The sequence below is a fragment of the Erythrolamprus reginae genome, chromosome 6 (assembly GCF_031021105.1).
Source record: "Erythrolamprus reginae isolate rEryReg1 chromosome 6, rEryReg1.hap1, whole genome shotgun sequence".
In the NCBI taxonomy this organism is placed as follows: Eukaryota; Metazoa; Chordata; class Lepidosauria; order Squamata; family Dipsadidae; genus Erythrolamprus; species Erythrolamprus reginae.
This window is the reverse complement of record NC_091955.1, coordinates 57,569,317-57,596,266: the sequence shown is the minus strand read 5'-3', so window position 1 is coordinate 57,596,266 and position 26,950 is coordinate 57,569,317. Positions and strand designations below refer to the sequence as shown.

General features: G+C 36.7%; 1 protein-coding gene across 2 annotated transcripts in view; it reads left to right on the top strand.

Annotated features, from left to right (window-relative positions):
• The window catches only part of TMCC3 (transmembrane and coiled-coil domain family 3), a 73,004-nt gene that overhangs the window by 42,399 nt on the left and 3,655 nt on the right, over positions 1-26,950 (top strand). For both annotated transcript variants that reach the window (XM_070755839.1, XM_070755840.1), the window contains exons 2-3: positions 24,971-25,887; positions 26,602-26,737. In XM_070755839.1, the coding sequence (XP_070611940.1) occupies positions 24,971-25,887; positions 26,602-26,737 (1,053 nt within the window). The remainder of the gene's footprint in view (positions 1-24,970; positions 25,888-26,601; positions 26,738-26,950) is intronic.

The window sequence follows — 26,950 nt, the reverse complement described above, 5'->3', positions numbered from 1 at the left end:
TGGGGGAAAGATCAAAAGCAACATGAGAAAATATTATTTTCCTAAAAGAGTAGTAGATCCTTGGAACAAACTTCCAGCAAACGTGGTTGGTAAATCCACAGTAACTGAATTTAAGCATGCCTGGGATAAACATATATCCATCCTAAGATAAAATACAGGAAATAGTATAAGGGCAGACTAGATGGATCATGAGGTCTTTTTCTGCTGTCAGTCTTCTATGTTTCTATGTTTCTATCCAAAGCAGCTGCCCCAAGCTGCATAAAGCAAACCCAGAACAGAAAAAGAAGGTGTTGTGGTAAAAATAGTGACATATCAGAAAGCTCACCAGGCTTGTTTTTGCCTCTTGCATATAATTATCATCAGAATATTCCTAGGTGACTGTGACTGTTGCCCAGATAGGGACAACCCAGCTTCTGTTTTAGATGAAACATTTGTGGTTCTAATAATATGTTAATTGTTCTTTCCTCAGCTGCTATCCTATCCTCGGATTCATGTGGTGGGTAAAACATAGTTTCCTTCCCAGAATTATCTATCACAAAGCACTTTGGCATTTTCTCACCATACGTCCAAAGTATAGAAAGCTTATTTTCTGCCATGTCCACATGCCATTGCCTTGATTTCATCTTGAACTCATAGCTGGAACAGTACTATATAAATATACACTGCTGCTTGGCACCGCCAACCAATTAACGTCTTGCATTTTCCTGCCAGAAACCCGGGACATACCCGATTCGAACACACATAGTCCCCTAAATATGAGGGACATTTGTACAGCCGTGCGGAACAGTGCAGGTCAGGAACTGAGGCTGATAATTGACCTTTGGGTGGTGTCGCATTTGTGGAGGGTGGCAGTTGCTGAAAGTCACCTAGGGATTGTTCCCCAAGAGGATCATCATTCCCTGATATTCCCAAGTTATGGTGCGGGTCCTGTGAAACAGGTCTGGGTTCCTGGACTGCCGGTTGCGGGCTGTCAGATGGTAGGTGCAACGGCGGAACCTCCGGAGTTTGAACAAAGAGTGTGGCAAACTGGTGTGGATGAATCAACTATTTGGCGGTGCAGTTGATCCACACGTCGCCGCCAAGACCGTCCATCATTTAACTGGACCCTGTAAGAGGAAGGTCCCGTTATCTTAGAATTCCCATCCGGTTCCCAACATGGATCCCCTCCCCCATAATTCCGTGCATAAACAAGATCACCTTGGGCGAAAAATCGTGCAGGATTGGGGTTGTCGATTTCAGGACCAGGGGCATAAGTAGGGTGCATATGGTCTAACCTCGTGCGGATACACCGGCCCATGAGGGACTCAGCAGGGCTTCTGTTTGTGATGGGACAAGGGGTGGAATGTTGGGCTAGCAAGTACATATTGACTTTATTCTGCCAGTCAGACCCCCTTAAACGGCCTGGAGCCTCTTTGACTGACCTCACTGCCCTTTCCGCGCGTCCGTTACATCCAGTTCTTATTGCAGTCAAGTAAATACCTGAGAAAAGAGAAAAATATACCTGTGAAAAAATACCTGACACTACCACCCATTTTAGGCTAATGTGGGTACATCCTGTCATTTTGATTTGTAGCCATTCTCTCAGGGCCATTCTTTTTGAGCAGCAGGAGAATCCAGATCTTTCAAACATGGCTCCCCCCATCCTACCTCAAACCAGACAAGTCTTGAAAGATGAGCCCTCAGAGACCTGGATCAGCCTGCACAGCAGCTGACTATTGGTGATAGTGGCAGGGGGTGACTTACACAGTGAAGTAAGAGGTAGAGCTGATTCTTCTGTTGTTCCAGAGTACAGGTACAGTGTTCCCTCGATTTTAGCGGGAGATGCGTTCCAAGACCGCCCGCGAAAGTCGAATTTCCGCGAAGTAGAGATGCGGAAGTAAATACACCATTTTTGGCTATGGACAGTATCACAAGCCTTCCCTTAACACTTTAAACCCCTAAATTACCATTTCCCATTCCCTTAACAACCATTTACTCACCATTATTACTGGTACTCACCATTGAATAAGACACTTAGTGATCCTGATATTTATAAACATAATTATTTATTAACAATAATTATTTTTTTGTTATTTATTTGCAAAAATTATTAGTTTGGCGATGACGTATGATGTCATCGGGCGGGAAAAACCGTGGTATAAAAAAACCCCCAAAGTGTTTTTTAATTAATATTTTTTGAAAAACCGTGGTATAGGCTATTCCCGAAGTTCGAACCTGCGAAAATCGAGGGAACACTGTATTTGCAAACCTTTCTGCTCATGCTTCAACTGTTTTGGAAGGTGGGCTTAGCTGTATTCTAGAATAGTGCTAAACTGCATCAATTACCAGCCTCTCTTTAAATTGATCTGTGCAAAAAGACTTATGCAATAACAGAGGGAATTTTCCCATGACTAAATTCACCAGTCTTACCTTCTGTGAAATTGTGTCTCCTGAGCTGTTTCTATACTTATTTCACAAGAGTGATTGGTGGATGCTTTCATTCCATTTAGTGATGTTTGGTGGGAAGGAGAGGAAAGAAAGCCAAGGGAATCCATCGCCATCCCTATATATTGTAATCCACAACAGCATGATTTTGCGGTAACTTTCCTTTAACCTGGTTTATTAAGGAAACTTCAGACTCCTCAGGCTTAAAAAAATAAACAGAGCACGGTATAATTTAATGCAATAAGTGAATCCAGCTTTGATTTATGATTCTGCTTTTGGAAGAAATTATGGAAACAGTTGTGCTGAGCTACTGCATTTAAGTACAGTGGTACCTCTGCTTAAGAACTTAATTCGTATTAGTAATTGGTTAATTTTGGAAAAATAGAAACAAGTCAATTTGATTCAAGCTTTGCAAGCCAGATCGCAAAGATGAGAAATGGTGGTAGCACTATATAATGATATAACACAAAATTTACTTATTGTTTAGATTTAAACATACAGAACTTTATTTTACGATGTAGGTTACATATTATGAATATGAATATCTTTTACTAAAGATACATATATATAGAGAGAATTTTTAATCAACTATATGATATAAGATTAAATTTAGATAAAAGATATTTTATTATTCTTTACATTGTTGTAACCTTTAGTAATAAGACGGTGAGGGAAAAATTTTAATTTAGAATTTTAAGAATTGCTAATAATGTATAAAATTAACAGAAAATTTTATACGGGAAGAGAGATAAGACCCTCCATGGAGCGAGTAATGAGAAAAGAAAAGTTTGTATATGGTTGATTTTAAGCATTGTTGTTGTGTTTATAACCATATATTGTTTTATTTCATGGTGGAGAGAAAAAATTTTTATACCGAGAACTTAATTCGTTCTGTGACCAGGTTCTTAAGTAGAAACGTTCTTAAATAGAAGCAATTTTTCCCATAGGAATCAATCAATGTAAAAGCAAATAATGCATGCAAACCCATTAGGAAAGAAATAAAAGCTCGGAATTTGGGTGGGAGGAGGAGGAGGAAGAAGAGGAGGAGGACAGACACTGTAAAAGGAAGAAGGTGAGGTGAGGGGAATCAAAAAAATACAAAACTTTAAGCCTTAAAAAAAAAAGGGACTCTGAGCCGGTGAGGAGGAGCACGCGCCTCCCATACACCCAGCGTGAGGTTGCCTCCCATACACTGCGCCAGAGAGAAAAACCCAGGGGGAATGGCAGGAAACTAGACGGGCCTTCATGCCACTCTCAAGTTTCCTGGGAAATTTTTGCGGGCTCGGGTTCTTAAATGGAGCCAAAAAAATCTTGAACACCCAGTTCTTATATAGAAAAGTTCTTAAGTAGAGGCATTCTTATGTAGAGGTACCACTGTACATGTCACTGCTTATTGTGATTTTGTCACAATGTTTAAAAGGGAAAAAAAGAAACATTTTATTTTTGTTTTATTTATTTATTAAATTTATATGTCACCCACCTTGCCAAAAGGCAATCCTAGGGGAGCTTACGATCAAGTAAAAGCAGCAAAATGCAACATTAAAATAATAAATATTAACATTAAAAGTTAATTAAAATGCAATTAAAATTAAGAAAGATAGCAAGGAAGGGAGCTAGATGAGCACAAGGTGGAGGTAAAGAATTATCCATGACATACCCCCAGAGGAGCCCCAGAACAAATGGCAGAACCAGGCTTTCAAACTCTCTTGGATTCTGATCCAAAATCATTCAGCTGTTACAAACGCAGAGTAGATTTTATTACTCAAAAATGCATTGGATAGAGAAAAGTGTTCGCTAACTCTCCACAGTGGAAAGATGGAAGTCATCTTTCTAAAAATATAGGGTTACCCCTATATCACCCCTAAAATATAGGTTGAAATCTTGATTTAGGCAAATGGGGACACATTTCCTCCCTTCAATATTTTAAATTGTCTTTAACATATAAACAAAAGAGGGGGAAAGATAACTAATATGTTATTTTAAAAAATAAAAAGTAAAAAAAAATAAACTAAAATAACCAAAAGAAGAAAGAGAAAAAACAGCAAAGGTTCTAGCTATAGCTACTTGGTCCCATCCTGAGTACGGTTTTTGGTTCTTTGATTCTTCGGTATCCTTTAGTATTTGAAACACCAGATCCAGGTGTGAAATTGGACGGAAACAGAGAGACCCAGAAATCTTTGAATTCTTTGCTGATGTATAACGTTCATCCAGACTTTTGCAGACTAGATCTTGTAACTGTAATTACTGGTAGTTTATAGAACTATTGCACACAATCACTTAGTCCAGGGGTTCTGAACTCCCTGACTGTAGATTAGCACTGGTTTATGGCATGCCAGCAACTGGGCCACACAAACAAACAAACAAACAAACAGCCCCATCTGTGGGATGCAGGTAGCATATACAGTGATCCCTCGAATATAGCGAGGGTTACGTTCCAAGACCCCTCTCGATACTCGATTTTTCGCAATATAGTGGTGCGGAAGTAAAAACACCATCTGCGCATGCGCACCCTTTTTTTCCATGGCCGCGCATGCGCAGATGGTGTTTTTACTTCCGCACCTGGCCCAGGGAAGGTTCCTTCCGCCGCCCAGCAGCTGATCTGCTCGGCAGCGCCGCAAAGGGGAAACCCCGATATTCGGCTCCTCGCTGCTGCCACGCCCGCCGCTTGTCCAGCCGCCGCTTGTCCGGCTGCCGAACTTCCGCGTTTGGCTTCAGGACTCAGCTGGGAAGCGGCGCAGCTGTTTTAAAAGGTTGCAGCCGGCCTGGGGGGCTTCCCAGCACCCCCCCGAACCCGGGTTGGGGGTTCAGGGGGGTGCTGGGAAGCCCCCCAGGCCGGCTGCGACCTTTTAAAACAGCCGCGCCGCTTCCCAGCTGACTCCCAAAGCCAAACCCGGAAGTGGTTTTTTAAAAAATTAATATTTTTTTAAAAATCGCGATATAGCGTTTCGCGAAGATCGAGATCGCGAAACTCGAGGGATCACTGTAATTCCATACCCTCTCCGGTCCACAGGAAAAAAAAATTCTTCACAAAACCGGTCCCTGGTGCCCAAAAGGTTGGGGCCCCTCTGAATATTTGTTCTGTCCTGCAATTGAAAAAGCTGGGTTTACTTTTGTTTCATTGTCTTTTTTACTCTTACTTTAGGTGTCAATTCGTTCCTGGCTTAAACTTTGTGCTGAGCCCAAAGCTCTTTTAAGAGTTCTCAATTCAATGTATTATTATGGATTATTAGATTAGTCAGATCCTTATTTGTAAGAAGGATTAAGCCATGTTTTTCTAATTTAATTAAGTTCTTGTGTGGAAGGGCAAGGGGAAAACCCTGCCATTTCAATTCTTAAATTGATCTGGAAAAAAACATTAGATTTAGGTATGAGAAAAATTGAAAATAAATTGTTGTTGAAAATAAAAAGTTAGTTCGATATGAAAATAAATAGTTGTGAAAATAAAAAGTTAGTTCGATATGAAAATAGGGGCCAAGCCAGAGCTGGCATTGCTAAGTAGTTGTAAATAATGCAATTAAAAAAAAATATTACATAGTGCTATACTGTTTTGCTGCATGCTTGTCTCTTTCTTTCTTAGTTCTCTATAAAAGTTACTATTTATATAGAAATTGGCTGCATTAGATATTTTGCATAGTTCAGGGAGTTTCCCACTTTCACAAGAAGGGTTTCTGTTTTATTATAACTTCTCACTCAGTATCTTTTATGGTGTCAGGAGAAAGGCACTTTCAAAAAAATACACTGGCTTGTCTGGGTATATATGTATCTACTTTTTAGCCAAAATAAAATGGAAAATTCTATTTTAGAACTGTACTCTGCGGATACACAGAACATTTGCTTTTATAAAGCCATAAATAATAATAATAATAATAATAATAATAACAACAACAATAATAATAATAATAATAATTTATTAGATTTGTATGCCACCCCTCTCCGAAGGTAATGGTAAACTTAATTTTTTATTCAAAGCATTTTCAAATGGCAATCCTTTTGGTTTTCAGACCTGAGTTTGCAATGTATATACCGCATTGATTCTTTTGAATTGAACCTGAAAATGGGTGTGATCCTTGCTTTGTTTACATGTCTGTAGAAAATGAGTTAAGCAGCACTTCTGTTAGCTAATCTTTGCTTTTCTTGCTGGCCAATAATTGCTTGATTGTTGGCCCACCTTCTTAATCTTACCTCAACAGATACTTTTTCTCTCTTCACAAAAAATAAGAATAAGATTAGATTCCCAGACTTATCATGAGGTCATACCACGGTTGTCATCCAGGTTCATAATGCTGATATGCTTTCATTTCTGCTTTTAAACTTGTTTATTAATTATTACTTTATTTATTAGATTTTTATCTCACCTCTATTAATTCAAAGCAGGAAACATAAATGATACTTCTTCTCTTCCCTCCTCTTCCATAACAACAACCCGATGAAGTGGGTTTGCCTGAGGGAGAATGACTGGCTTAAGACCACCTAGCCTTCTTTCATGCTTAATGTGTGACTAGAACACAACATCTCACAAAGCATAGTTTCATACTGCCACTTTACAAATACACCTGAAACTGAAATTCATGGCCCTGTCCCAGGTTTTGGCAAGTTCTGTAGCTATGGGTTATTTGATGGATCATCTCTTCCTAAGGGCTGCATTTTTTTTACTACCACACTGTGGGTGTGGCTTATTTTAGGGATGTGGCTTGCTGGCCATGTCACCATGTGGGAGTGGCTTGATGATCATGTAGCCTGGGGTGGTTTAAAGGTCATGTGACTGGATTAAAGGTGGCCAACTTGACGTCACTCACGTCAAGGGTTAGGGTGCCTGGCCTCTCCTTGCCTCGAAGAGATACAATTTCCCTATCTATTTACTGTTACCGAACATCCAAAATATACTATTTAATTCTATGTATACATGTCATATGTGTACATATATATTACACACAGGCACACAAAAATATACATTATCTACCATATAAACTGTATGTGTATGTACACATACAAACACATATCTGTCTGTCTGTCTGTCTGTCTGTCTATCCATCTATCTATTTATCATACAAATATAGTATTGTATTGTAGTATGTTTAACATAAGTATAAAGTAGAGATAGAAAAGATAAAAAGACATTAGGACAGGAACCGTAGGCACAAAGATGCACTTACGCACATCCCTTATAGACCTCTTAGAAAAGGGGAGAGGACAGTTGTAGATAATGTAAGGTTGAAGATTTTGCGATTGGGGGAAGAAACAACAGAGTCTGGTAGTGAATTCCAGACGTTGACCACTCTATTGCTGAAATCATATTTTCTGCAGTCTAGTTTGGAGCGATTTACATTTAATTTGTATCTATTGTGTGCTCTTGTGTTGTTGCTGTTGAAGGTGAAGTAGTCACTAACAAGGAGTACATTATGATGTATGATTTTATGAACAACAGTTAAATCAGTTCGGAGGCGGTGTAGCTGTACATTTTCTAAACATAATAATTGAAGTCTGGAGGAGTAAGGTAATTTGTTGCGTGAGGAGGAATGGGAGACTCTTCTTGTGAAGTATTTCTGGACTCCTTCAATTGTATTAATGCCTGTTATGCAGTGTGGATTCCATACAGTCTGTGGAGAGGGGCGGCATACAAATCCAATAAATAATAAATAATAATAATAATACAGGGCTGAGCTGTATTCAAGAATTGGTCTGACAAATATTTTGTATGCTCTGGTTAGTAGATCAGTGTTTCTAGAGAAGAAGCTGCATAGAATTAAGTTTGTGACTGTTAGTACTTTTTTGGCAATGCTGTTGCAGTGGGTTCTGGCACTTAGGTCATTGGAAATGAGTACTCCAAGGTATTTGACTGAGTGAGGGTCTTCTGCGAGTTCAGTTTGTCCAAGTGTCTATTTAGTATTTGGATTCTTTTTACCCATATTTAGGACAGAGAATTTGTTCGTAGAGATTTGGAGTTGCCAGTCGTTAGACCATTCAGCTACATGGTCAAGGTCCTTTTGAAGGGTAGAAGTATTATCGGAGGTATTAAATAGTTTAACATCATCAGCAAATTAAGTTATATCTGCCCATCCTATCATATATGCTCATCCCATCATGTCCAGCATAAGAAGTATGATGCATGTTCCATCTGTTAAGGAGATAACATCTGGTGAGTCTGAAGAGGCAAACCTTTTTTTGTTATGCTGCCCACCCTGTACATCCTTCCTCCTGAGATAAAATTAACTCATCCTTGGCAGCCTCTTGCAGCCTCAAAGTATGGCTGTGTCTTGGGGATCTCAAGGGAACTAGAGAACTGGTGCAATGACTACATGTTTGTTCTATTGAAGATGATCTCTTAGTTTTTCTTAATAATTTTGATTTCTTAAGCATGGAATACTTAATTGTCTGTTATAATGGTTGTTTTTATTGTACACTACCCAGAATAATTTTTGTGTGATGAGCAGTTTTATAAAAAATATGAGGAATAAATAAAGTAAATAAAAAGTCTTTCTGGACATACATAAAAAGGAGAGAAAGGACAAAAGAACACTTGCTACTATGCACAGAGCTTGTTCCATGCTGAGGCGAAGAGAAAAACAGAGGGAGTAGCAATAGCACTTAAACTTATATATCGCTCCACAGTGCTTTACAGCATTCACCGAGTGGTTTCTCGCCCCTGCCTCAACAACCAGGGTCCTCATTTTACCAACCTCAGAAGGACAGAAGATTGAGTCAATCCTAAAATGGTCAGAAAGGAACTCCTGGCAATGGGCAGAGTCAGCCTGCAATATTGTGCTACCATGGGTCCTTGACAGAAACCTGTCAATTCAAACCTTGCGCTCTTTATTTACAAAATATTTTATTTTGTAAATAAATTTTATTATTAAAAAATTGTATATTTACTTTATTTACAAAACTGTAAAGCCATCATTCCTGCTAGAATAATTGCCATAGGAACTGAACTTCAATAGTCTATCCAATCAGGAAATTGTCTGCCCTAGACTTTAATATTTTCAGCTGAAAAATGGTTTGTGGGTGGTTCCTCTTGCATTATAGCTGAGCCATAAGTGAATCTGCTCAGTTATTGTAGAGGAAGATGACATACATGGTGTAGTGGAATAGGAATGATATGGAATAATTCCCATTTACATCAAATTAATTGTGACGGGAATAGAGAAACTGAAAGACGCCTGGACAAAGTATTTGTTTACCTCTGAGATTTGTAAAGATGGATTTTCCACATCACAGCATTATCATTAAAAAAGCTATATCCTGAAATTAAAGAGGCCCTGATCCTTGTCAGAAAAACTTAAAAGGGCTGCTTATGTTCCTGGACATGTGGGTTAGCAGGTTAGTCTGAGTCCATGGGATGTTGTGATATTTTTGTTGTTACCTGTATGTAGCATGTGGTAGCCATCTGGAAAGAGAGAGAAATATATTTTGTACTTATTTTTGAGTGTATTGTGGTTAATTATTGTTTGAATTGCTTTGGAAGGTTTTTATTAAATTGGTAGCCATCCAGAATTACTCCAGTGAGATGGGTAGGTCACATAAACAAATGAAGTATTAAATAACATAATAGCTATCCCAATGCGAATAAACAAATTTTTGGATCTTTCAAAATGTAAATCGTAATACATACAATGTCTTCTGATTCTGAAAGGCCCAAATAATATTTTACACATATCCTATTATTTTACTTAGTGGGTTTTTTAAATAGTATTCATGAGAGTAATGACTAGTAGACTAGCTTTCAAAATAAATATAGTTTTATTTGTATAATCCAGGTTTATTTGTCAGGCCATTGTAAGCTAGTAAAAGGATAATACTGTATATGACTTTTGAATCCCCAATATCTGAACAAGTTGAATATTACATCAGCTATAGTACATACATTTCAAGTTGAATATTACATCAGCTATGGCACATACTTTTCAAGTCTGAGGTTAATTTTTAAACTTCTGTGCCATGCTACATGCTACATATATAATCATAGGGCTGATTATAATAAAATTTTACAAATTTCTGATGGCCCAGTATTTAATACATACAGTATATAAAAGAATGGTAATACCAATATTACTCAAAATATTATGGTCGATTGCAAAACTATTATAATTTGCTAGATTTAAATTATACTGTTATATTATTGGAAACTACAGCTTTTTTCAAACTATGATTTATGATTTGCATGTGGTTCAAAGCCAATTAGTTTAAACTCTTTGATAGACTTTAGTTAGACAACTGGGTTAGTACATTGAGATCAAGTCTTTGAAATTGTCCTCCGAATTCCAAAGATTGTACTTGGAATTTAGTTATAATGGGTAATACCTTGTCTCTCTGTTATACTACTACTACATTTGTATCAAGAGAACTGAAGTGCTTCTGGATTGAGATAATTAGCTGGTGATAACACCTTTGCCCAGGCTCTTTTCATATCTTCTTGAGCTACCCACTAAAGTGGTACCCATCTATCTTCTCATGGTCACTTGCTTTCAAACTGCTGTGTCAGCAGAAGCTGGAGCTAGTGATGGGAGCTCACCCTGCCACGTGGCAGCAATTGGGTCTTGGATACAAGCCTGCTGATCATCAGCCCAGCATCCTAACCACAGGAGGCTCCACACTCATGTCTTTCCGTTAAAATAAAAAGACAGTTAGTGCAATAAAAATTGCATGCATTAATCTATGAAATCTAATGTTCTGCATTTGGATCTGCATACATTTATACATTCACCATGCTAACTTTCACAGTAGTCTCATTCTCCAAATCAAAACATGCATAACTTTTAACCTTTTTCTTTTGAAAAACATATAATGTGACTATTCAGAAGATCAGTAGTCAGGTGATTTAAAATAATTTTAGTATATAAAGTTGCCCCTTTTCTAATAAAAATAGGCGATTTTATGACAGTTTTGAGAGTTTGGATTTGGCATTGGAATAAAGTACAGTATTATAGCTAGTGGTTACCCTTTAAATTTTCCATTGCTTTCACAAATAGAATATGTAAACAATTCAAATTAAAATAGAATATCAAGAGAAGCATACTTTGACGGCTGAAGATGAAAAAATAAAAACCCACATATGATCTACATCTGTCTATGAAAGGAGCATTCTGAACCCTTTTACTGAAAAATTACTTGGAATATAATCCAGTGATAGTCAGAAGGGTTATGATTTTTTCCCATGGAACAGATTACAATAAAGTGCAATGGAGTAGATATAGGTATGGTACTCATGGATTTTAGTGTAAGAATCCCTTAGCAGAGAATGATCTCATTGCTTTAATGTTAACATGGTTACATGGTGAAAAAAAACTACAATTGACATTATGCCAGTGCTACTTGCTCCCATCAAAAGTTTAATGTGCTCCTATATCTCTTTTTGTTTTCCTTTTAGTGGTCTTTAGAATGAGCAAAACCTTGTTCAGTTAGTCTTGTGGTTTTGGTGGAACGGTAACTTCAAGTTCCTTAAAACTCATATTTCCTATTCTTCTTTAGAATGTAAGAAATAGGGAAAACAGATCCCTATTATGGTCCCATAAAGGCCATAAGGAATTAATTAAATTTTGAAAAAATTCTGGGGGAAGACAGCACTAACAGCTCACTTTGTTATTACAATATAAAAGGGTCTTGTCTTATCTTTGCAATAATTCATCAAAAGTTTAATTTTTATAAAAGAAATTGTGCTCAGCTCAAAACTTTTGTTACCAATTTCTTCAATTAATTAGATACAATATTTAAATTTTGTGACAGATGTGGAAAAGAAGGCTGCTTGATTAGAGATGAGATAATTATAACTGTTGTGGCGTTTCAGCTGAGAGGAATTTGATACCTGTTCTGTTAAATAATTAGTATTTAATTATATTAGATTGCCATATGGAAAATGATGTTAGGCAAAATCATTTAATCATTATTAATAGTTTGGTTTGGCTTTCATAAGTCAGTACTTATTTATAGCAGCTGGTTTGTACATTTAGCACAATTGGTGATAAATTTTCTTATTTATTAGAGATGAGCCAAGCCTTAAAAATAATATGTCGTAATCTGGGGAAACATACAAGTATAGTGCATTTATTTTCCAGTTGTTAAAGTATATGTTGTTTCTAAAGTTTATCCTGTAATCTGGGAAGATGTAGGCAGAAAGACTATGGTCCACTGATGAAAAATTTGATGTGTACATCTTACAGCCATAACTATAGTGCAGGCACTTACGCCTTGTAAATAACATGACTGATTTAATGATTGGTAGAGAGGTGTGGAAATGTACTTGTGTGCATTTCCACACATAGTAAATCATCTTAAAAAAAAAAACCTTTGTAGAGTTCTAGTGTTATTGCTTAACACTAACTGCTGAATGCTCATATTTATTGCACAACAAACCACCCAACTTTTTATAGTAGCAGTTACATTTTATTGAGTAGCTGTAAGGCCATTCTAAGAACCTATTTCAGAGGGGTGGGGAGAAAGAGTTTAGAAATACTTCGGCAAACATAAACTTCCAGAACTAGGATTCCAAAAGAGTATGGAAGAAGTTTTACTTGTAGGGTGTGATTTTTGAATTTGGGAGACATAAGTCAATACAAGCAAATGATTATTTTTTATCTAAAGAAATGAGATGTATATATCCTATTGTGAAAGAGACCATAAGATGGAGTTTTGGCAATTGCTTTCAAATAGGAAAAAACAACATTATCATTCATCAATGTTATTCTTATTCAGGGGAAGGTTATTGCAAAATCCCCATTTCCTCCCAATCAGCTGGGACTCTGCAGGTTCTTGGCAGACTCAACATTTCTGCTACTGGTTCTCCAAAATTAGTCAGAGCCTGCTGAAACCCACCTCTGGTTTGATTTCATGTCATATTTACTTAATATGATGTCGATTTTTCAGCAAACGAAGCCTAATTTCTATTATTCTTTTATTAAATTAGAATATCTTCAAATTCTATACAGTAACATTTAAGCTTAAAAATATTGTAAGGATCAAGTTTTTCCAGAAGGGTAAACCAAAAGGTGAAAGAATGTTTCCTTGGAATTTAGAATCTTGCAGGCTGTTTAATAATTATGTGATACCGTAATTTGTTTACAGTTAAGCTGCAGTGCATTCCGCAGACACAATTTTTCTTTACTGGATTGAGAATATATTTTACAACAGCAGTTTATGATGTGAGACTAATTTTACATTTAATTATCTGGAAAAGTGACAATGCTTGCAGATCTCCATTTTCATGAATTAGAAACTGGGAGGAAGGGGAAGACAAATAAGCCAAATCTCTCAGGAAAGCTAAGCAACTTCTGTGCCCTTTTAAAATAAATCGGTGCTGTGCATGGATTGGCATAACTGCTATTAAAGCAAGGGGTATACTTTGAAAACACTAATTTCTAGCAAAGGGCTGAACAGGTTGTTCCAGGTGGAAAACAGTATTGAATGTTTTAAAACAATCAAAGAATTGTTGCCTTAGTACGGAAAGAGAGGAAAAATTATTGTCCTCTTGCTAATAGCTTTCATTCTATGTCATCTGTGTATGAGCAGTTTGTAAATGGAGCATTTGATGCCATCAGACATGTTGAATTTAAGTTCCCACAGTTCTTAGCCATTGATCATGCTGAAGTTCTAAAACAATATGTCAGTGAAGAACATGCTATTTTGGAGAGTGAAGAACAAATTATTCATGGTATCAGGTCTGACAGAAGGCGAAGCAAAACATATGAGCATGATTGGGCTAGAGTGGTGTCTTATTTAATGGAAAAGTTGAGACTTTGTGACCCTCAACCATTTTGGTTATTCATTCATTCATTCATTCATTCATTCATTCATTCATTCATTCATTCGATTTTTATGCCGCCCTTCTCCTTAGACTAAGGGCGACTTACAACATGTTAGCAATAGAACTTTTTAACAGAGCCAGCATATTGCCCCCACAATCCGGGTCCTCATTTTACCCACCTCGGAAGGATGGAAGGCTGACTCAACCTTGAGCCGGTGATGAGATTTGAACCGCTGACCTACAGATCTACAGTCAGCTTTAGTGGCCGGCAGTACTGCACTCTACCTGCTCTACCTGCTGCGCCACCTCAGCTCTTATTTACAAAGTTGCGATAGAACTTTGGATTCAGAAGTTAGTGGATCTATTATTTTTCCATAATTAATATTTGGTCAATTTTTCTCATACAGCTTTGAAAATATGGTTCTTTTTATAAGGGAAAGAAACCGTACCTTCAGATGGTATTGTACTAGTGACTCACTATTATCACAGTTCAGGTGTACTTAACAAACTACTTGTCTTCCTCTTGTATTGCAATCTTTTCATTTATTTATTTTGTCAAGCATGTACAGTATAGATAACAGACATAAGTATAAACATGATTATGAGTAAGGAAATGGATACAAACAAATGGGGGACAGTAGGACAGGAACAGTAGGCACATTGGTGATTTAAGCATGGCACAGTTAATGATCTGATAATAATTTTCTGTCATGTTGTCATATATTGTCCTAGTCTGTGAATAAATAACCAAAAAAAATGCAGAACTGGTGAACACTTTTGTTCACCAGTTTTAATCACTACCTTTCCCAATCTCCTTGAAGTAAGAAAGTGGTTATCTGCAGCAAGTTAGTTTCAATTATTTCTCCTCCCCCTCGCAATCTATTAGTTGTATGGTCATCTCAGGTTGGCCTCCTAGTGCCAATTTATGTCCTTGTATGTTCCAATATATTTATTTTATATTATTTTAACTTGCAAAATGCTCCAATAGGGTGTGAGGGGAAAGGCAAACCTACCAATTTAGAGAAGCATCCTAAAGTCAAATCAGACCATTCCTCTGCAGTACCCTAATTGATGGTGTTTTCCTTGCCTGTTGGTGATATGCCAAAAAAGGATGGCAGAAAACCAGAAGAAAAAATAAAACACTGACTCAAAATAAAAAACAGAAATAAGATAAGGATTGGCATGGGCATAGCAATTTTTTTTCCTGGCATTGTTTGGTGCTCACTCGAGGATGGTGGACAAGGACCATTGATAGATATGAGTCTGGTAGCATATAAGGAGTCTGTTCCTTACAACAATCCTGTGAAATCGTTTTGTCATACTAATTAAAGAACAAGTGTCCAGGATAATGTTCAGCGTATCAGGAAGCTTTCTAAAGAGTCTTTAGAATTGTGTCTATAAAATTTGTACTAAAAAGTCCTTAAGTTCATTTATTGCATCATTGGATGTTGGATCTGAAAACATCATTGTTATATAGGAACAAGGAAGTACATATTGTTCTTCAGTAGGAAATTGTATATCTGAAGATAATTGTATCACAGTTATAAGTCAGTATAAAACAAAACATATTTAATCTCTCTGTATCTACATTACTCTGAAATTATTGAAGTATCTCAAAGTATTTTATACACACAAACTTTTTTGTTCATTGATTAAAATGTTTCAGATACATATTTCATGACATTGTTACAGTGAACTTGAAAATCTTTTTGTTAAATTTATATAGCGTAATTTATTTTATTATGAACCTATATCATTATTTTCCTTCATTTATAATTTCTGGAGTGTGATATTCTTTTTAAAAGGCAATGTAGATGAACAAAAGACAATACGTTAAGGTTGTTCCAAAGCTGTAAAACTCTATTTTATTTAATCATACCTTAGAACAGTGATAGCGAACCTATGGCATGGGTGCCACAGCTGGCACGTGGAGCCATATCTGTTGGCACGCATGCTGTTGCCCTAGCTCAGCTCCAACGTGTGTATGTGTGCTGCCAGCTGATTTTTGGCTCGCACGGAGGATCTGGGAGGGCATTTTTGTCTTCCAGAGAGCCTCCAGGGGGCAGGGGAAGCTGTTCTCCCTTCCCCAGGCATTGAATTATGGGTGTGGGCACTTGTGCATGCGAAATAGCGCACACCCACACTCTTTCGGCACCCAAGGAAAAAAAGGTTCACCATCACTGCCTTAGAATGATAGATTGCATAACAATAATAAAATGAGCATATTTCCAATAGATAAAAATATATTAATGTCGCAGTAGTGCCCTCCTAGCCTGTTATTATATGACTGTACATTATGTAGTACGCAAAGGAATATCTATTTAAAGAAAGACAGTCATGTATTTGAAATAGCTCTTTCCACTTTAGCAGCCTGTTTCTGTCTGATACCTTCAATATAGTTGGTATAGTGAGTTGTCCCTTTAAGAAATCTTAACGTATAATCAAAATTGAGGATTATGAGATCTGCAGTGCCCAAACCTCTGAAGGGAACAGTTGTAATGAAACCTACAGAAAAGGCTTTCATTTTTTACCAGGCTTCTACAGATTTCCATAGAGGTAAAAAGAAGCTATCTATATACTAACATATCTTGCTCATAAATTACGGTAGGACTATGCAGCATTTTCAATTTAGAATTAAAAAGAATTTGCAGGGTCTTGAGGGCAATTTCATTACTAGAGTAGATGCTGCTACAGAGAAGACCTATTTCCAGACCTGGATAGGTTGCATTCTTTAATCAATAGAACCTGGAATGTGGCAAACCTGCTCAAACCGATTAGGCAGATACTATGGGACTCAATGTGATAGATTAAACTAATAATAATAATAATAATAATAATAATAATAATAATAATTATTATTATTATTATTATTATTATTATTAATTAGATTTGTATGCCGCCCCTTTCCGAAGACTCTATATACATTTTCATAACATTTCTGTATGATCTTATTCAATTAAACGCCAATAGTCATATTATTTTTGAGGAAGAGACGTTCTCTGCGGGATGTTTTGCAAGTGCTCTCTTAGTGCCCTAGTAAACACCTCATGAAACTGCATGTGGAAATCTCAGTCAATTGGAAAGTTTAACATTTGTTGGCTTCCTGTGACATTAACTAGGCATTTTGCGTCATAGCAACAACTTTTGAGAATTAGAATAATGGGGTAATCTAAAAGCAGAACTAGGAGTACCTTTTAAAAAATGAAGTTGATTTTCAATTTGTGTTCACACGATAATATTGCAAATGGGATGGTAGAGTTTTAGTTAACGATAATACAGTTTTGGGTTAGTGAAATATTATGTTAATTCCTTCAAGAATGAAGTGGAAATTCTCCATGTGGAAAAAGTACTGGTATTGCAATCCAATTATAGCTGAGTATCAGTAGCGTGGCATCATTTCTTGCGTGGAACACTCGTTTTTAAAAAACTAGTTCTTAAATGTATTACAGGAAGCAGTTGTTAAAATTCACTTCTGCCCACTAAATTGGTAGATAGTCATCTGCTTATGTCCTTCTCCAAACTGCTCTACTGCAGCATAACATCATGCCATAATGTAGTTTTTTTGATTTTGAGAGAAAGACAGAAGGTGCTGTATTATTGGAAATGGGAAAACTATTAAGCAAGGTATACAACTGTCCCCAACTACATCAATTTACTCATAAGCTATATTTGAGAGTCCTGTGGATACCTTTTTAGATTGGTTTGATGTTCTGCTCTATAAAGAGATAATTAAAGAAGCAGCACCATCTGCTGGCAGCTGAATTACCATGTAGTAGATTTCAATTAATATAAAGTCTGAGCTTTTTTATTTCACTGGAACTTCATTTTCATGGCCTACTAGATGTTGGTTTGTGTAGACAAATACACTGAAGCTAAAACATTTGCTGCACCATATCTTTCTGATTATTTTCCACTGATTCAGCATTCCCATTGTGCTGTACCCCTGTCTATCCTTATGGTCCCAGAAAATCTCACAGCCATGACTATTTCTTCTTCTGTCGCCCTCCTATTTTGGACAATGATGCTGAGCATGTGCATACACATATGTATATATGTGGACACTAAGATATGGTAGAAAGTTGAAGTAGTCAGAAAAAAACAAACAAGGGAGAGACATTCCTAAAGGAAATCTGAAACAGCAGGTAAATAGAAAACCCATTGGCCTGGATCCAAATTTATTCTCGGATTATGAAACTGGATGAATTAGCCGATTGCTCCTTGCTTTATAATTTGATCATAAAACTATGCATTGTCTCTAAATTTCTGTTTATAAATAAAAGAAAATCTTATGAATTGTATCCAGTGATGCTTATATGATATTTTTTATATTTTAAGCATAAAACATATCATAAGCATAAACCGTATCAGGAAAGACTTAATGAACTCAATCTATATAGTCTGGAGGACAGAAGGAAAAGGGGGGACATGATCGAAACATTTAAATATGTTAAAGGGTTAAATAAGGTCCAGGAGGGAAGTGTTTTTAATAGGAAAGTGAACACAAGAATAAGGGGACACAATTTGAAGTTAGTTGGGGGAAAGATCAAAAGCAACGTGAGAAAATATTATTTTACTGAAAGAGTAGTAGATCCTTGGAACAAACTTCCAGCAGACGTGGTTGGTAAATCCACAGTAACTGAATTTAAACATGCCTGGGATAAACATATATCCATCCTAAGATAAAATACAGAAAATAGTATAAGGGCAGACTAGATGGATCATGAGGTCTTTTCCTGCTGTCAGTCTTCTATGTTTCTATGTTTCTATGTTACTGTTTACTGAAACTTTCACAAAAGCAACAAAGAAAACTACATTGTATATTTATTTTTCTCACTAGGCTAATAATGGATGCCATTGTAGTCTTCCAGCTGGTTCCTATGTAAGTTATCAGTGACAGGTGATGAGTTAGATTACAATATGATTGTTCCTGGGTTGGAGTTGCATATTTAATGTGTATTTTAATATATCGCTCCCTGGAATACTAAGCCTGAGATTTTAAGTCTATCATTTCAAAAACAGTTTTTAAAATTCTATGAACATATATTGGTGTCAAGTATATACTAAGAGAGTTGCTTTTCTGCTTAATTTATGTCTGCCATGAATGTAAGTTTCTCTTTCATAAAAAATAAGGAATTGGAATTAAAAACTAATATCTTGTTACTAGTACATTATCCTAATGGCAACTGCCAGGCAAGAATTCCTGTAGCATTCTAGCAATGCAAGCACATATATCCTGCAATAGAAAAGAATCTCAGAGGCATATACGAGCTCCGAAATGTCAAATGGGTAGAACAATAAGAGCACCTACGGTATTTTGTCAAGCTGTAGAACATCATGACCATAGCCAACATAATGTTTAAAGACATTTCTCAAATGCCTTATTTATTTTGTAAGTAGCAAACATATTAGCTAGAGACTGTGCTGATGAGCCTATTAGACCACATCTGGAGCTGTTTCTTATTCTATCTAATTAGTTCACAGTTGAATGGGGACACAAATTGTATGTGTTGCTTTCCTTTGCAGTTCTCTAAAAATGCATCTCATCACAGCTAGCATTACCATTGAAAAAGATTGTGCTTATTTTTGTTGAGCTCCAGCATATTAAAATGAGACGCTGCAGCTCAGGATACTCAATATAAGTATCGTGTTTGCTGTGCATATATTGTAGTGTTTACTTTAGGGAAATTGTTTTGCTGCAGTTAGTAAATATAAAATAATACATTTTGGTTATATTTGTTTTAAAATTTAGTGAACACTACTTGGATATTAGATCTTAACAGAAGAGAATGTAGAATGAAATTTAAGATTTAGTCTTTGTGCTGATGTCCTCTAATTAATGCACATACTGGGCACATTTTAATTACTTCATTTTGTAACATATTCCTTTATTCTCTTGTATACTCTAAATTTACCTTTCGAGGATGATTTTTATTTAAGTACTAGAAATGCCAGGGAGAGTGCTAATAATAAAGAAGTGACTAATTTGTATATTGCTTGTGCATGTTTTTATGCTTTGATGAATTTAGGATCAAATAATGGCATTTGAAGCATTTCATTCTTTTGTATTTTGTTTCACTGTGCAGCTACACGTGTAATTATTTTTATAACTGGGATTAACCTATGAAGAGAAAGTTTTAAACTGTTTTTGCTAATTCCATTTTTTAAGAAGAAAAGGAAACAAAGAGGATACAAGTTACTATCCAAGAAAGACCATTTTTATATCATATGATGTCACTAAGTAGCTAGTAGATAAACATTGAGCAAGGGGAAATAATTGAATCTTAAGTAATTTGACTTTAATCTCAATGAAATGATGTTTTATTCTGAATGTAATAAACTGGTGCTTGTCTTCATTCCACATTTAAAAGAACAGCATTAATCAGACACATATTGTCAAACATTCTTGAGCATTTTCCTTCCTAATAAAATTTTTGGCTTGCAACTGGGTTTAGTATATTATGCTAAACAGTCAAATGAATTAGAATAAATGTAAGTTTATGACTCATAAAAGTAAATGTATTTTAGCATTTCTTTTGAGCAATATGTTTTTCAATAGATTATAATACAATGTTTTGGGGTGCTCTTTTTTTTGGCAAATCAGCTTCATTTTGTTTTAAGAGTTTATTTCATAGCCTTTTAGTTACTTCTGATTGGACATTTCTAAAGCAAATTATGATATTAAACAGACCATTCAAACCATAATAATCAGTATATTAAACAATAACAGAAGAGAGAAGGTAAAAGAATAGAGGCCAAGTGTACATAAGGTAGATATGGGGAAATGTATACTGATAGACATCTACTTATGGTATTTCCATGATTATTACCTAAAATTAACAGAGCTCTGTGAAATGAGTAGCTACATCACAGTATTTGATGTGAGTTTAATATTTTGTTCTTTCAAATGTTTAGAACACAAATCCAATATTTTTTGTAATCATTTTTTCCCTTTTGAATATGATTTTGCTTTTATTGTGAGCTGCTTCTTATGCTGCAATATGTTTTATATTTTTAATTTACCGGTAGTTACATACTTGTTTTTAAATAATGAGATCATATTTTTATATCATATCAGGGTCCCCACCCCCAGGCCACAGACCACCACTGGGCCATGGCATATTTGGCATTGGTTATGCAAGTGGCTGACTTCAACGTGTGAGCACAGCGGTGAGCTGACAGGCACTTGCATGTGACCCAGTTCCCCTCTACCCCACTGCAGCCAGGCCGGTAGCAGTCCACAATCTTGGTGGCTGAACTGTAAGGGACAGGGGAACTGAGCTGCATGAGTAGTGAGTCAGTGTGAGCCCATATGCAGCCCTTGTGTGAGTAGAAGGCTGGTGTGCAAGGATGCACCTCAGTTCGCACAAACAACAGGCTGGCATGTGAACCACTCACATGACCTTATTCTGAATATGCCATGGCCTGGTAATGGGCTATGGTCCAGCTGCTCTGAGTCCTTGGAGAGGGGTGGCATACAAATCTAATAAATTATTATTATTATTATTATTATTATTATTATTATTATTATTATTATTATTATGTCAATACAACACAGCAAACGAGGTCACTATGCTGGATTTCGTATTTCATCACTAGTCGGGCGCTTCCCAAGCACCTAGGACTGTGTGATGTAGCAGCGAATTATGTTTGCCGATCCCAGTAAAGCGGCCTTTTGCAATTGACGGATGGAGATTTTGTCAATTCCAATGGTTTTCAAATGTCCACTGAGATCCTTTGGCACTGCGCCCAGCATGCCAAGTACCACTTGGACCACTTTCACTGGCTTATGCCAGAGTCGTTGCAGCTCGGTTGTTTTTATTATTATTATTATTATTATTATTATTATTATTATTATTATTATTATTATTATTATCCCCTGCTGTAAATTGTGCTTGAAACATAAGTAATTGGATTTAATGTTTGTTTTATCCAACAAGAATGTACTTTGCTTGTTTCACTAGAAACAAGCACATCATAGGGAAATCATTCACCTTTGTGGAAAAGAGAGATTTCATGTTACTCAAATCACAAGAGAATCAGGGTACGCATTGCATATGATTATGCGTAATATTTATAAACATTTTTACACCATGAAAATAATACTGCAGCCAGATCTGAAGCTTATGCAACTTGCCCTTGATACTACTTTTGATTATATTCTGTAGAAACAGAAATCATGTAGGATATAATATTACTCTAAGTTTACACTAACTCAAGATGTTTCCATTTCTTTAGGAGATGAGTCATAGATGTTTCTTGGTTTTCTCATCAGATATTTTATGCTAAAAATCTTAGAAGAGTGTGTGTATGATCAAATTTAAATCAAGGCTATTTTTTTGCACCAAGTATTTCTGTTTAATATGTATCTTTGATTCTTCACATTTTTCTGAACTTTATGAGAGTACATCATACTTTTGAGTTTAACATTGCAATATAACACATATAATGGTTAAATTCACACATTGTGCTAACACATTGTTTTGTTAACCAAGAGTTATGCAATAGTTCACAGCTGGCTGAAGTGGCACAACACCTGAATCATAAAATAGTTCAGCCTTCCCAAGTTGATGCTCTGCAAATACAGTGGAACCCCGACATAAGAGCTGCTCGACTTAAGAGCTACTCGAGATAAGAGCTGGGAGAGGAGAGACATTTTTTTATTTTATTTTATTTATTACTTGGATTTGTATGCCGCCCCTCTCCGCGATACGAGGCGAGAAGAGCCGGGCTGGCTTACTTTCCTTCCTTCCCGCGCTGATGCAGAGCCACTCGAACAAAGCGTCGCGCCCCTCTGATGCTTTCGGCGGCTTCCGAAGCGACGCTGGGCTCTTTTGCCGCCAAAAGCGTCAGGGGGGCGTGGCGCTTTGTTCGAGTGGCTCTGCATCAGCGCGGGAAGGAAGGAAAGTAAGCCAGCCCGGCTCTTCTCGGCTCGTATCCCGGCACTTGGTGAGTGGAGAGGCAGTCACCTCCCCTGCCGCCCCACTCTGGGGGTCCTTGGCTTCTGCTGGGGGTGGGGGGATCCGAACGCTGTTTTGAATTTCACATTCCGAGTGGCCCAAACGCCAAAGGCGAACTTCCGCACCTCAGGAGTTAGCTCGCAAACGGCGCGGCTGTTTTAAAACATCGCTGCCGGCCTGGGGGGGGAGAGGGAAAGGGGGGAGAGGGGGGAGAGAAAGAGAGAGGGAGAGAGAGAAAGAGAGGGAAAGGGGGGGAGAGGGGGGAGAGAAAGAGAGAGGGATAGAAAGAGAGAGAGAGAGTGAGAGATGCTCAGTGAGCCTTTCTTTGAAGTTGCCTTTCTTTCTTTCTTTCTCTCTCTTTCTTTTTCTCTCTTGCTCTCTTGCTCTTTCATTCTTTTTTCTTTCTCTTTCTTTCTTTCTTTCTTTCTCTTTCTTTCTTTCTTTCTCTTTCTTTCTTTCTTTCTCTCCTTCCTTCCCTCCTTCCATTTCTTTCATTCTCCCTCTCTATTTTTATTTCTCTTTCATTTTCTTTCTTTCTCTCTTGCTTGCTTTCTTTCTTGCTCATTTTCTTTCTCTCTTTTACCTTCCCTTCCTCTATTTCTTGCTTTCCTTTTCCTTCCTCCCTTCTTTCCTCCCTCTACAGGATTGGGTGGCAGTGAAGTTACTCTCCCCTTTCATAAGTTTCCTTGCTTCCTTCCTCTGTTCCTGTCCCTTCACCCTTTCTTTCTTCCTTTCTTTCTTCCTTCCTTTCTTTCTTTCCTTCCTTCCTTTCCTCCCTCCATTTCTTGCTTTCCTTTTCCTTCCTCCCTTCTTTCCTCCCTCTACAGGATTGGGTGGCAGTGAAGTTGAATAAATAACTACAGTTTAATGAATAAAAATAAAAGTTTGCCATGTTGATTGTTTTGGGTAAAAAGAGGAAGGGAAGGAAAGCTCTCAGCTTATCATCTTATTAATAAGTAAAGTTACATTTATTCTTGCAATGTCTTTTTACTTAATTTAGACTAACTTTGTGAGTTTTTTGAGGGCTGGAACCAATTAAAATTATTTACATTAATTCCTATGGGGAAAAGTCGTTCGAGATAAGAGCTGCTCGACTTAAGAGCGCAGGTCCAGAACGAATTAAACTCGTATCTCGAGGTACCACTGTATTCAGAATACTTATTGATGATGCAGGGTGGAAGTCTGCAAGGCTTGTCTTGAAATGTATAATATGTCTGTCTGTCCTGAAGAGAGTCCAAACCAAACATTTAAGAAACATTTTCCAGGTTTTCCAGTGTGCTCTAAAACAATGTTCCAGTAGGAATCAGGAGTTGATAAAGTTGAATCCAGACTCTGGATAAATATTTTTATTGACTGGTTAAATCTATTCTATAGTCCAATTGGATTGATACATTTAATTCTTGCAATTTCAAAGCCTTCTGGGGGAAAAATGTTTATACCATAAAATAGCCTGGTGAGTGACTACTTCCAACTACTGCTTTAATTTTACTGTACATTAAGAAATATTTAATGCTTTGTTTATTCGTTTTGTAAGCAGTAAAATGTAAGTATTTGAAATAAACTTTATAGCAAATACGGAGCCTGCTAGATGGATAAACACATGATTTGTGCTTTCCTAGTGATGATGTTTTATGGCTTTAATTCAGTTTTAATTAGGTTATTTTATTATTATCAACTGTATTTTATTGTTTTTGTGGTTTTAATTGTCTGAGCTATGTAGAATCTTTTCTTGTTCTGTGATTTTATTAAAATACATAAATACATATATAAATACATATATACAGTTCTGCGACTGTATATATAAAACTTCACACACACAAATCCTTACTATTTTTTGTATTTATTCTTTTCTTAGGTGGAAAGACATGATGTGAATACACTCAGTTTACCTCTTAATATTCGCCGGGGAGGTTCAGACACTAATCTGAATTTTGATGTAGCTGATGGTATCTTTGAATTTCACAAAGTAAAACTCAGTGCAGATAGTCTAAGACAAAAAATCCTGAAAGTTACTGAGCAAATAAAAATAGAACAAACAGCTCGGGATGGGAATGTGGCCGAATACTTGAAGCTGGTGAACAGTGCAGACAAACAGCAAGCTGGAAGAATTAAACAAGTCTTTGAAAAGAAGAATCAGAAGTCTGCCCATTCCATAGCCCAGCTGCAAAAAAAATTGGAACAATATCACAGAAAGCTAAAAGAAATAGAACAGAACAGTTCCTCTAAAAGCACCAGAGATACTTCCAAAGACAGTCTAAAGGAAATCCAACACTCTTTAAAAGATGGACAAGGAAAAGCTCGTGCTACCAGTCAGGCCAATGAAAGCTGCAAAACAGGAGTTCCGGGAGTTTCGTTGACACCTCCAGTGTTTGTTTTCAACAAATCCAGGGAGTTTGCAAATCTGATTCGGAATAAGTTCGGTAGTGCTGACAACATTGCTCACTTGAAGAGTAGCTTAGATGACTTCAGACCAGAAACAACTTCTAGAGCATATGGTGGAAGTGCCACCATAGTAGCCAAGCCAAAATACACCAGTGACGATGAATGCTCAAGTGGAACATCAGGATCCATAGACAGCAATGGAAACCAATCCTTTGGTCAAGTTGGGGCAAATTCTTTGGACAACCATGGAAAACTTTCCATGTTCTTGGAAGAACTGAGGGAAATAAAGGAAGCACAATCCCAGTTATCAGAAGATATTCAGAATTTAAAAGTACAGTTCAAAAGAGATCATGGCTTTATTTCTCAGACCTTGCAAGAGGAAAGATTCAGGTATACAATTATATGTTATTATATTGCAATTGTACACGGCTGCTCTATTGGTGATTGGCTGCCATTATGTTTCTGGTTTCAGTTAAATATATCGGTGATAATCTATGAAGTCCTTGGGATGGGATCAGGTTATTTGAAGGACTGCCTTCTCTGCTTACATCTACCCATAACATTAGAAGTGGTAGGCGAGATATGCTTCAGGTCCTATTTGTTAGAGAACGTTACCTGGTAGAACCCAGGAAGAGAGCCCTTATTTTCATGGAGCTCACTCACCCTTTGTCATATCATCCCACTGGGAGATCATATTGGCTCGACTCCACTGGCCTTTATAAAGCTTAAAGATGTGACATTGCCCCCAGGCCTGGTGATCTAGATGTGCTATAGAGCCTATACAGCGATTGTTTTGAGTGTTTTCTATATCTTCGCTGTGGATTGTGTCATATTATTTTATATGGTTTTCTTTTAAGATTGTACTTTGTACTTTTGTAATGTTTTAAATTGTTTTAAGTTACCCAGAGATGCATTTGAAATGGGTGGCTATATAAATTAAAATAATCAGCAATTTGATTTTTAAAAAGTCTAAAATATCTAGCTGCCATATAAGACAATTTATTCTCATTTCATGAAAAGTCTGGTTATTATGAATTTTAAAATGATACATAAGTTACACCAAAAGTAACTTTAATAAATCTTTTTGTTGTAATTCGTATGAAGATATGAACGCTTAGAAGACCAGCTAAGTGATTTAACTGATCTCCATCAACATGAAACAGCCTATTTGAAACAAGAACTGGCCAGTATTGAAGAAAAAGTAGCATATCAGGCTTACGAGCGGTCACGTGATGTTCAGGTATCAACTTTTAAAAATTAAATAATAATATTCCCTATTTGTAAAGAATGTTAGTGCAAAAAGCCCTTCTGCACATCGCCATCCAGAAAATTGATTTTCAGAAAGTAGAAAAAAATGTTAATTTGCTGCAAAGAAAAATATTTTTTTATTAAATTGTTAAAAATTAATTACGGTACCTTGAAAAAATATTTGTAAACACAAGTCTTTAACTGG